Below are 13,046 nucleotides of genomic sequence, written 5' to 3' on the forward strand. Positions count from 1 at the left end.
GAGTATAGGCAACCACTCTGAAGGCAATAACATATACTATGATGCCCATTATGGTTTGACTATTATCCTTTTTTTGAAGTCCTGCAAGTTCTTCAGTGTAGGTTTTTTGGTCTTTTTCTGTACTGTTTTGATCAATTCTATTATACCTGATGATATAGACAACTCAATTTAAAAATAGCAAAAGGCACAATGGTAACCACTTTTGATCACCTGGTATTCTACTTTTGCATCATGTACTGTGCCCACCCTTCTAACTGACTCTGTTTTGCTTAGTCACATGGTTTTATTCTCTTCAAAAAAAGTAATAAGAACCGTGGGAGTAATAAAACCCAAAAAGTCTGTTATTGTAAAAAAGAGAGGAAAGGAAAGTGGACTAAGGGATATAACGGCAGGCACGTTCGAGTGTGTAGGATGGAAAACCGTATTACTGAGCTTTTGTTAGATCATTGAATGGAACTGTCTCCAATTTCACTGTATGAATGTCCCCTTTATATGCTTTAATTTTGTAATTTGGACAACTGTTCCTGGCAAGATAATATGTAACCTATTGACTCGTGATTTCTTACTGTATACTTTTTTCTTGAAATACTGTATTATTTGTACCCTTTTACTGCTTTGTTTTTTTATGTCCTTTCTTTTTTTCTCTTTAAATAAAAAAAAAATCCCCAGTTGTGACTCTATGCTAATTTCAAATCAATTTCTGGTAATAAGGTTTAAATTGTCTTCTTGGTTCTTTCTGAGTCACACTGATTGACAAGTTCTTAGAGTGTTTACTGTGTAATTTCTAAGAAAACCAACAAGCTGTTAATGAAGTAAATAGCTGTTTAATCTACAAACATCAGTAGTGTAACTGATATCAGTCTAGAGAAAGACAAAGCACACTGAATTATACATGTACATCTAATTCTCTTCGTAAAATCTTTTTTTTTTTTTTCTTGGAGGGACAGAGGGAGAAACATCTGCATCTTTACAGGGCACCCTGGTAATTTAATAAGGGTAAAGCACAGTCCACTATAAATCATTGTCAATTCTACATCATAATTTGGCAGCAAATAGGTTAATACAGAAACATTAAGGTAGTAAGTTTTATCATTTGGGGAAACCTTACAATTTTGGACACGGTAGTCTTCTTTTCTCCCAGCCTCCCACCCCCAGTAAAATGGCAGAACCCATGAAGAAAATATTAATTGGTAAGAGCTACACCTAGTGCCGCTGGTTATACACCATCTCTCTGCTGCGGGCACAAGCTGTGGAAGGGCTGCTTCTCTCCGTGCAAGAACAGCCTCACACGCAGAGGTGCCTCTTCTCCCCTTGGACTTCCCATACCCTCTGCAGGTGCTCTGCATGTGCCCACCAGTAAGGCAGTGACACTAGTGGTCATTTGTCAAGGTCAAACAGACCAACACATATTTATCCGGAGATAACATCCTATGTTAGTACTATTGCAAAAAAAAAAAAAAAATCCTGATTTTTTTAAGTTTGAAAAATGTACAAAAATATCAGGATAATTATAAATTAATATATATTAAAGCATCGAGAAACAGCAAAAGAATGGTCTAAAACGTTAAGTACAACGTACTTTGATACAATAAATATTCCTCGTTGAAAGTGAATACTGTATAGGGCTGTTTAGAACTCATAGAAACAAAAATTCATATTATTACTAATTTATTTATCAATAATCTATTGGTTCTTTATCATCTCCTTTATCATTTATATTACAAAAATTAATACTGGAAAAGGGTAGATAATCACTTTTGTGTGCGGCTTCTGCTGACATGCTGATGTTTAAAAAGCAAGTAAAATATATCATAGCACGCCACTTCTTGTTTCCTCTCGAGAATGAAGTCCACATCTTCAGTGTCCTTTGTATTTTGCACGAACCTCTTCTCATGCATTTCTTTTTTCTGTGCATTCTGGAGTTCCATTCTTTAGCCTGGCAGACTCATTCACACGCGTGTGCTTCAAGTGTCCTGGTGGACTGCATGGGTGTGGACCAGGGACAGCCTCTGGAGTACTGAATGTGCTTCTGCTCATCTCCAGCCTGTTTCAAGCTGGATCCTGTCCCAGTGGTCCGCGTCGTGGCTCTGACGCCTGGAACTGTAGCTCTCTGCACACTTCTCCAGCATGAGGGAAGCTTCAGTTCAAGCACGTCTTTTATTTTATTATTTATTTATTTTTCCAAATGCAGAAAAAAAGTCTTTATTCTCATAATAAAAATAAGTCTGTTCTGTATTTTACAATATATTTCAAATATTTCCACTATGAAGCCTGAATCAGTTCAACCTGGTCAAGAAGGATACTGTACAAACTCTGCCCGAGGCCAAGGTGGGAGCAGCAGCGACGGGCTTTTAGGATGCACACCTTGTACAGCCGCACTTCACCACCTTCTCAACCTCGTCTGCAAAGGAAGACCCGTCCGTGCACTTGAAAGAGTATTTCCGCCGCTTGCTCCGCAGCGGCCCGCAGCACTGCCCTCCCGCGCAACCCCCTTTACATTCTAAGCGAGAGACCTTCTTGGTGGTTTGGCAGGCGGCATAGCCCTGCTGCTTTTGGAAATAATCTCTTATCCGTTCCCCTTGGCAAGAGATTTCTGAAAAACAAACAAACAAACAAACAAACAAACAAAAAAAGAAGAAGCGTTTTAAGGACAGGCACTGTCAGTCATGCGCAAAAGTGACCCTGAGTGAATCCACATCTCAATTGTGTGGGCGCTGTCTCTGCTTCTCTCCCTTCGGTAAATGCAGTTTTTTTTTTTTTTTTTTGGTACCGGGGATCGAAGAAAATGCAGTTTTTAGGGTTATATAACCTAATTTGGGCTGGTGGGATGGTCTACTGTTCCTTGGGACATACTCATTTTGGGCTTTTATTTCCAGCAAAGTGAATGCCCTCTGTACAGACTGGAAATACCATGCGATTGCATTGACAAGAAAATTGGATTCTTAAATCTTTTCCTTTATTGCAAAAAGGGACAAAATACACATCTTCTGTTTTTACACTACTAACAGCTGGTTTTGTTTGCCATGGGGAGTAGTTGCAGAGAGAATGCAATTTAATTTATTAAACCCGGAGTTTCATATTATCCAATCTGCTACTTAATACAAGTAACATTCCACTAACTTCATAAATTACCCTCCTATGAAGTAGTTCAAAAAAAGAGACATCTGCTGAAAGCTTCTGGGGGCATGTTCCTCTGATGCACAAAACAAAGTCCGTGCCAGCTGGAGGCAAGGAAGATCCTTACCGTGGAGACGGGGAAGGGAGAGTTGGGCCAAAAGTCAGCCTCCTTCCATCCCCTCACCTGCCTAATTTGCTTTGATAAATCCATCCATTCTAAGGTCAAGGGTGATTGTGTACAAAAACTGGAGTAGAATTATAGTGGCATCCTCTTTGGGCCAGAAGTAGAATAAATAATAGTTGTAGATGAGACCAACAGGTAAGGGCAGCAGGTAAGTAAAAGCAATGTGCTTCCAATGAAAGGTAAAAAGCAGAATTTTCACAGCAAATCAAGTTGGGACAAGCTCTCTCGGGGCCCTGTAAAATCTTACTGTGGGAGTTTAGGATCTTACGCATCTGGTACCTTCTTAGCACTTAAAAATACAACAGGGACAACTGCAACTAACACAGACTTGGAATTTTCCTCGGTGCTCCTCTGTCTGTTTCTTTCACCCTTGCTCTTTGAGCAGTGCTGGCGCACCCCTCTTACTGTGCCCGGAGCAGGAGGGCTAGACTGGCTTACCTCGATCACAGCTGCCCCCAGTGTACCCGCTGCTGCATTCACAGTAGGGCTGCCCCAGTCCTGAGAGCCTGCACTTTCCGTGCTTGCACTTGATCGTCTGGCAGGGGTTGAACAGATCCTCCTCTTCATCACAAAGGACTCCTCCATGGCCCTCCAGGCACTTACAGCTATAGGAGAATGCATTGATTGGCAGGCAGGTGCCATGTACGCATCTAGAGGGTGGAAGCACAAAGGAATGGATGTACATTCAGAAGAGATAAGATGAGGTGCAGAGTGGTGATGGGCTGGTTTCTTTCCCTCCTTTCCTCCTCCTATCTGCCTCCCACCTTTTGCTAGATTTTACTGTGAGTGTTCAGCACCTGTATTCAAGGAGAACAAACTTACTTATTTCCAAGACAAGGGTCATTGGTCCGTTGGTCACAGAGGGGCCCCATCCATCCTTCTTCACACTCGCAGGTGAAGCCTGACTGTCTGCCTGGCTGGCATGTACCATGCGCGCACACCTTCTTGTGGCATGGTTCGCAGCCGGGCAGAATGCCTGTCTGCATGGGTACCTTCCGGAAGTCCTGCAGCTCACTGTTGATGTAAAGGTTCCGGATGCAGCCGTGGAAGCTGGTACCATTCTTTCCTGGAGCCTGGCGTAGGGACGCCACATTGTTCTTCCCAGGCATGCCTGGAGAGGGGCAGCATGGGACAGATCAGCCTGTGTAGGGAGGGAGTCCTCAGCCATTTGCAGCCCAGAAATACTGATGCTTGAGAACTCACTTAGCCCCACCAAATCAGATATCTTGGGTTAGAGGGTTCTGGGATGGAAAGAGAGATGTGTTTGTTTGTTTTGGATGAAGTTCCAGGAATTTCTAATGCACATGAAGAATATGAAGCCAAGTTTACTGGCAGTCAATATTTAATTTTTAAATTTCTTTCAAATAAAACTTTGCACAGATACTTACAAGCAAAAAGCCTGCAAGCAGAACTACTCTGCTTAAATACAAACCTGTCGGAGGAGGGAGATTAGTTTCTATGCTTGATGGCTCCCTCATTCCATACCACACACACCTTGGGATGCCTAGAGCTCAAAAAAGCACAGTTTGTAGTCTCTTAACTCTGCCCTTTGCTTTAAAGAGAAAGGTCTCAGACTGACAAAACATGGTAGGCATGCTGAATGTCACCCAGCAAGGTCAGGTTACCAGACTGATGACAGGAACCTCCCTAGTCTTCCAGCCAAGGTTCAGTTGAACAAATTCCAAGAAGTGAGAGCTAGTGCTCACATTCCATTAGCAGCAAACATCTGGTATCTCTCATTTTGGCAGAACCGAAGAGTGTTTCCATGGCCTGAGCCAGACACTAAAATAGTTCCTGGATGGCGTTGCCTATAGGAAGCAATCATCCAGGTCATTGGTGGCCATCAGAGAGGATGACCCTTGTGCTCATGCTCCAGCTGCTCCTTGACTCTGACCCACTGGCTAGAGGACTTGGGGTGGTAGCCCAGGCACCTTCTGGGGGCCTCTCTAGTTACAGACATTGATGACCATAGCATTCAGGGCCCGACTTGTGCATTGTCTTCTGTCTTAACAAGGGAACATCATTTCAATCTTTGCAAGCAACAAAATCAGGCAGCTATGTGAACAAAAGCACCAGGCAAGAGGTCAAGTCTTTAATTTTGGTGTTAAGCATATCTGAGCCAGTCATTTCCCTTCTCTGGGGCTTAGAGTTCTATCATGAGCAGATAGACTGCAGTAATTGTGTGCAAGCGTGTCATACATAAGGACCACCTGGGGTGTGTGCTCAAAAGTCAGCTTCCCAGGTCTCTCCCCACCCCGAAGTTCTTATCCTGTAGGAGAGCAGACAGGCACAGAAAACTAAATGCCAAAATGCAGTATAGTTGATTCCAACATAGGTGGTCCATGGTCACATTTGGACAAGTGCTAAATTATATATCTTGGCTTTGAAGTTCTCTTAAGTACAGCCTTTTAGGCATGTGTCTATCTGGTCTTTGAAAATGGGTTACTACAGCGTATTTCCAGGAAGAGATGAGTGACAAGAAATTCTTTTCTCTGGGTAAGTCGTACTAACTGAATCATACTCGTTCATCATCATAAACCTGTGGGCTTAACATTCACATGTGCATGGTAGACTCTTCAGAGGTTAAAAATGAACTTCTCCTAAAACTACTTCAAATACTACTAAAACTACTTCATGCTGATGCAGGTACAATGCCCGTATGTGTAGATGCCAAGACTAAACTCAAAGTTCCACAGCAGAGGGAAACAATTAGTGAAAGTGTTCTTTACAGTACCCAAGCACGCAGTTATAAATGTCTAGTTTTGATGACGGTAATTTGTAAATGAAAATGTTTTGTGCATGGTATACCTACTGGATTTTCAACAGGACACATACAACTGGGAAATAAATATTTGAGTTCTTTGAAATTTTAATTCTTTTTGATGTTGAGGGTTGAACCACGGCCTCATGCCTGTTCATGCTTTCAGTACTAAGCATGTGTTTTATCACCGAACTGCACTCCCAGCCAAGAACTGTTAGAATCAACCTTTCATGTGCTTGGTTAGCAAACTACATCTTCACTGAAAATTGAAAGTAGATCCGTGATTTTTGAAAAAGCCCTTTCTATAAGCTATGGATTATAGAAAAACTGCAATGAGCCAACAGGTAGATAGATAGTTTAGAGCCTTAAAAGAATCTACAGGCAACAAAATGACACACACACAAAAACAAGTATCAACCCTGAGTTAATACCAGCACCAGGAGAAGATCTGTAATTTATGGCCAGATCTCTATGTCTGTGTGCATCTTACTCCAGTTTAAACCCACAATAGGTAACGAATGTCATGGTTGGACTGTTACACAGAAAAACACAATGATTAAGTTGTGTCTTATGCTATCTAAACAGTGTATCATGGATGACTAATGCCCCAACATGGGTTGAGCTATGGTCCATCCACCTGAGACTACACCTGCAAGGGCCGAGGCCCACGATGCAGCAGCTTCCGGAAGGTTTCCTCGAGGTGACCATGGTTTTAAACTGGCCTTGTTTGCCACACTTCCCTTTGCTGGCTCAGCCTGTCATGCCTCTGCAATGGGGCATTTAAGGTCGTGGTCTCACAGATTCCTTGTAATTTTAAAATCTTAATTACCCCTGAGACCACACAGCTCTGTGAGCTAGAAGGCAGAGGGCCCAGGGTACGCCCCTCAGTGAGGCCCGAAAGTGACTTCCTTCAGACCTGGGTACACAGGTGTACTATTTCGATTCTTCCAAGCCCTCGATCCTCAAAAGCATTAGCACTTTCCATTTTGACATTTAAAACTATGTTTTTACTGTTTAAAATAAATATTCTGACCTAAACAATCTCATCCTGTATTTTTAGGTTTTTGCATCATCTTTTAAGGGGGGTTTAAAACAAATGGTTTCTAATGAAAGCATTAGAACATCAAGGGAAGCACAAGCCCAGAAATAAACAACTAAAAGCCACATAACTAACATTTATTTGCTTTTTGCTGTTTATTAAGAGGTGAATGGTAGCAGGTGGTTTTGGAGTCAGACGGACTTAAACTTAAATAAGGTATCTGCTACTAACACAAATAAATAGTCTTGAGAACTTGAAGAACAGTTACAAAGTCCCCGAGGCAGTCTCCTTGGGATCATAAAACAGAAAATATGGCTTGTTTTTTAAGATCCTCGAGGGTTAATATTGTAAAAGAGGCACTGTGTTGGTCACATAACATATGCTCAATAAATAGGATTTATTTTCTTCCTAAACACAAGTTCAATGGGACTTCTTTCACCCACACCAAAGCAGCCCTGTTAACTGAAGTACATAGAAAACTGAAGTTTTCCATTTTTTTAAATGAGTTTCAGTTGTGATTTCCATAAAGCAATCAGATACACCAAATTGCAGAGCAGACTCAGCATGAAACTTCAATCACAATGCACTATGTATGGTTACTGGAAGACGCACCTGTGTTCTTTAATTTCCTGGAACAGAGGAACCATTTATGGTTTTCTTGGGATTCTTTAGGAAGTCATTATATCACTTCCTAGCTTATGATAGCTATTCCATACCTATTGACAGGAACATTTGAGCTATTTCTAAATATTCTAACTCTATCAATGTGTTACAATTTCCTAATATTGAAATTAGTGAAAATAGAAGCATCCTGGGCTTAGAGGACAATTCTAAAGAATACCTTCAGCAAAGGTTTTGGAGGATTAAGATAATAAGCTAGCATCCTACCATTATTTTTTGCAAGGAATCATGTGAGTTTTATGAAAATAAATGTCATAATAATAAAATCAGGTGCACTGACCTGTTTAGAACTTCTGATTATTTATAAAATGAATCAATTTTTCAACTCAATGTAACAACTACATGTCTCTCAATTTGACATCATCTATTTTCTATATCTATGGAGACAAGAGTGGGTTTTTCATTTCTTGTAGGACTTTTCTTCTGGAATCCTTAAAAGCTTTCCTCATACTTCTTTCTCTCATCTACTTACTCAAACAAAACCAAGCATCTTCAGTCCATTATTCCCAGACTTAAACTCTACTTGCAATCTCCTCTATTGTGCATTAACTTTAAGGACTTTGCTATGCAGATTTCTTTTGTAGCTCCATGAATCTTGTTATTCACTTGGATTTCACTGATAATCACCCTATTATCTTCATGAGTGAGCATCTGGTGGTGTGGGAACTCCAATTAGATGATATTTGAGTGAGTTAGGTTTTGCTTCATCAAGGGGACTGGGGTGGCATCACCTACTGCCCCATTTGCATTAGCTTGTTGCATAATTTTCTTGTCTGGTTTGATCACTGACAAATTTTCTTTTTCAACAGATCAAATAAATATGGAATTCAGTGATATGATGGGTAAATCAAGCAGAATGTGCTATACATGAGGAAACACTGCCTGATCTTCTCTATTCCAATGACATCTTTAGTTGGAATCTGGATGACGAAAGTTTCCCTATCACCTACCTGGTACTCTCTGTGTTCTTTTCCTGATGCCTGCTTTTTGTGACAGATCATTCCTGGCCAATGACAATGATGCCATAGCATCAATAACTTAGCATTAGTCTATAATGAGAATCACTGCAGGGTTTGGTTATCCACTGAGTTTAGAAGAAAACTTACCTCCTACATAAAGTGGGGAGTCGAAATTCAGGGTGGACTGCTTTGACAAGTTGGTGATGATTTTGGGGCTGCCTCCATCCACTGAGAGGGACAAGCTCTGATCCAAGGCCAGCAGCTCCACAATGTGAAAGTTTCCATCATTGATCGTCTCCACACTGCAATGAAGAGCAACAGAGCTGGTCTTTCTATTTTCTTTTAATTAAAGTGCAACTCCAATAAACACTCAAAAGACATTCAAGGCTAATATTAAGGAAGCTGAGTTTGGGGGCACTTCCTTAAAATCAGGAATTTTAATTTTTGAAATTTGTATATATTTGCATAATTGGTAGTCATTGTGGAGAACTGGCATGTCTGCATCAAACGCATCTTAATTCTTTTTACCTCCCCAAGTTACTCTTTTTAAAGGAGATGTTCAAGGAGGTATCAATCCAAGTTCTCAGGAACTGGACATAAAGTATTTTTTCCACTGAAAGAACTGGAATTGAGCACATTTATTCATTAGCCAGTTGTATTCTCTTAATGACAAAAGGTAATTTATACACTTGTTTTTTAGTGCCATAAAACTTCCACTTGGTAAGATACTGTCACTCCAATAGCGTTAGAAAAACTAGGAACCTCTACAGTATCAAATGTATGACACTAACAGTAAGGGACTGATGGAAGAGTTTTAATATTCTCTAAATAGTGTCTTGGGGACTTATCAGAATCAAGCATGCACATCAATATAGGCAGGACCAACTTGATAGGATCCTTGCACTTTTAAAAATTGTTAATTGATAATACACCTTTAATTACTGTGTAATTTTCAGAGTAGTGTCCATCAAGTGACATGACAGAGAGGTTTTTGCTTCATGTACAGATAGGAATAGCAAGTTAAAGAATATGTTTCAGAGTCATATCTAAGGAGTCCAGCAATGATGAGTGTTGATGCAGTTTTTTATTGTAACTTGAAAAGCCATTGTGTATCAGTTGTTACTGCTGCCTTCTAAAAATCTTGAGAAGGTTTTCAAAGACTCACAGAATAGATGAACATTTTAAAAATTAAGAAACTGAAGTAAGAAAAATAAATATGGAAAATAAGATGAAGTTAGGAGAAACATAAATAGGTATTATATGGTTTTAAATTATAGTTACAAATTTAACCCTGGTGTTATAGTAGACAAAGAAAATCAGAGACAAAGAAAATGGAACCAATAATAGTCCAGTATTGAGAGTATCCTCATTTTTTCTGTACTAGCAGAAGAATAGCAGAATGAAAACTGGGGTCAAAATAGATTGTGAATATTAAAGATCTAATGAACTGGATATTTTCTAGAGAGACTGAAAAGAGGTTCCAAATGGCTATGTGGGAGCATCCAGTTGAGAGATTAGACTTAAATGTGAATCGTTAATATTCCCTGTGCAAGATGATTGCTTAAACTTCCATGCACTGACATTTAAATGTGCAAAAAGGTCAAATCTGGAAAATGACAGAAAAATATATTAAAATTTTTGCACAGTTCTTACCACTGTAGTCTAGTCATGTTCCAAAGTTTGTTGACTAAGAATAAAAGGTTTTTGATTTGAGGGTATTTCTACAGAAATGGAAAAGTATTACATGCTATTTTGCTCCAGGTGTTTAAAGAATTCACATGTGCAGAGATGTTTAATAACCCATTACAGATGTCAACTTTTAAAAAATCAGTATTGGAAATAACAATGTTTTTGCCTCCTATATATTTAAGTATCCTACTATTAAAACAATTAAAATTGACAGAAGAAACAATAGTCTAGGATGTTATTTGATAAATAACATTACCTATCAACTTTCATTAATCTTAAATGTAATTCTCTTCTTCTTCTTTTTTTTTTTTTTTTTTTTGTCTTTGTCCTTTTTTATTGGTATCGGGGATCGAACTCACGACTGCCTGCTTGCAAGGCAGGCACTAATGCCGCTGAGCTAAATCCCCAGCCCTATATAATTCTCTTCTAAAGAAATATTTTTAGCTGTATTATTAGCTGTTTGTCAAACACAGAAATCTGGAGTTAGACATACCTAGATTTGAGTTTTGGTTTTTGCATTTTTTAATATTTGAACTTTAATAAGATACTTGACTAGTAACACACTTCAATTTTCCCTCTGTTAAATGTTCAACAGTTCTCCATTCTACAGTTAACTTGAAACCTATATGAAATAATTTTTAAAAATTCACAGCAGTCAACTTTCATCTTCATTAGCATAAAAATAAGTAATTCAATAGTATTTTAGATTGTCTTTCAGGAAAAAATATAAATTTAAGTTTCTTAGAAAAAACATTGATCATAATATAATGCAAAAGATTTGTAGAAATAATTTCTTCGGGGGCATGTCTTGTTAAAGTTACTAAAAGTATTAAAGTAAATCATTATGATCCAAATAAATCTATACCATGCATATAATAATCAAGATTCCAGAAATTCAGCACAAGAACAAAATATTAAAAACACCTAGGGAAAAGAAACATTTTTTATAAAGGGAGGTCCATCAGAATCACAGCAGATGTCTCAATACAAACCCTCAAATCAAGGGAAGCTTGGAGTGAGGCATTTCAAGTCCTAAAGGAAATCATTTTCAACCCAGACTGATGTATCCCACAAAACTATCTTTCAAAATTGATGGAGAAATAAGATACTTCCATGACAAAGAACAACTATAGAAATTTATGACCACCAAACTATCTCAATGGAGTGCTCTGAAGGACATATTAGAAAGAGATAATGAAGATTGCAAACACATGAACACCAATAGAAAGAAGCTGCCAGGCAGAGCTAGCAATTAAACCATGGAGAAAGACAAGGAACAAACAACAGAAAAACAACACAGAAAAGAAAAGCCAATACATATCAGCTATAACCATCAATGGAAATGATCTCAATTCACCAATAAAGAGAAGCAGACTGGCAGAATGACCAAGAAGCAAGACTCAACAATATGCTGCATTCAGGAAACACATTTACCTCAAAAAGAAATTCACAGTCTAAAACTCAAAGAATGAAAAGCAATCCACCATGTCACAGGAACCCAGAAAAAAAAGCAGGGATAGTTATTCTGTTTGTAGACAATGCAAACTTTAAACCAAAACTGGACAAAAGAAAGAAGGTCATTACAAACTCCAAGAAGACATAAAAATCTTAAATATTTATGCACCAAATTCTGGTTTACCCAACTACATAAAACATATTAACATACATGAAAAACCAAATAAGTACTAATACAATTATAGCGAGTGACTTTACTACCCTACTCTCACAAATAGATCAATTACACAAAAAATCAACAAAGAAATCTTAGAATTAATCCAAGCCTGTGAACAAATGGACTTGGTAGATCTCCTACAGAGTGTTCTACCCCAAAACACCAGAATACACACTCTTCTCAGATGCACATGGGACGTTCTCTAAAATAGACCACATATTACCTGACAAAGCATGTTTAAGTAAATGAGAGATGATGAAATCATCCTATGCATACTGTCTGACCACAGCACAATGAAACTGGAAATCAAAAATGAAGAAAATCACAAAAACTACATTAACATGTGGAAATTAAACAGCACCCTTCTGAACAAAAAGCAGGTCACAGAAGAAATTAAAGATGGAATTAAACTTATATACAATTAATAATGCCAACACAAACATACTGAAACTTAGGGGCCAATGAAAGCAATCCTAGGGAACAAAAGTTATAGTGATGAACTCACACATGAGGAAAACAGAATGAGTTTAAATAAACAACATAATACTGAACCTCAATCTTCTAGAAAAAGAAGAACAAATCAAACCCAAAGATCATATGAGAGGAAATAATGAAAACAAATTAATGCCATAGAAGGGCCAGGGATATAGCTCAGTGGCAAAACATCTGCCTAGAAACCAAAGTTCAGTTCTGAGTGTGAAAGAGAGAGAGAGAGAGAGAGAGAGAGAGACAGAGACAGAGACAGAGACAGAGACAGAGACAGAGACAGACAGACAGAGAAATACAATAGAGACTAAGAAAATACAAAGAATACATGAATCAAAAAGTTGATACTTTGAAAGAATAAATAAAATTGATAAACTATCAGCCAACTTCATCAAAAAGAAGAAAAGGAAAACCCAAATTGAAGAAATTTGTAATGAAATGGGAAATTACAATGTAGC

General features: G+C 38.5%; 1 protein-coding gene across 3 annotated transcripts in view; it reads right to left on the reverse strand.

Annotated features, from left to right (window-relative positions):
* Window positions 1-804: 804 nt before the first annotated feature.
* Window positions 805-13,046, reverse strand: part of Slit2 (slit guidance ligand 2) — a 345,916-nt gene continuing 333,674 nt past the window's right edge. For all 3 annotated transcript variants that reach the window (XM_063230084.1, XM_063230083.1, XM_063230085.1), the window contains 4 exons: window positions 8,889-9,043; window positions 4,124-4,412; window positions 3,740-3,951; window positions 805-2,593 (listed from right to left, as the gene is read on the reverse strand). In XM_063230084.1, the coding sequence (XP_063086154.1) occupies window positions 2,352-2,593; window positions 3,740-3,951; window positions 4,124-4,412; window positions 8,889-9,043 (898 nt within the window). In that variant the 3' untranslated portion in view covers window positions 805-2,351. The remainder of the gene's footprint in view (window positions 2,594-3,739; window positions 3,952-4,123; window positions 4,413-8,888; window positions 9,044-13,046) is intronic.

The sequence above is a fragment of the Cavia porcellus genome, unplaced genomic scaffold (genome assembly GCF_034190915.1).
Source record: "Cavia porcellus strain 051 isolate PalLab524CR breed Dunkin Hartley unplaced genomic scaffold, mCavPor4.1 scaffold_18, whole genome shotgun sequence".
NCBI lineage: Eukaryota > Metazoa > Chordata > Mammalia > Rodentia > Caviidae > Cavia > Cavia porcellus.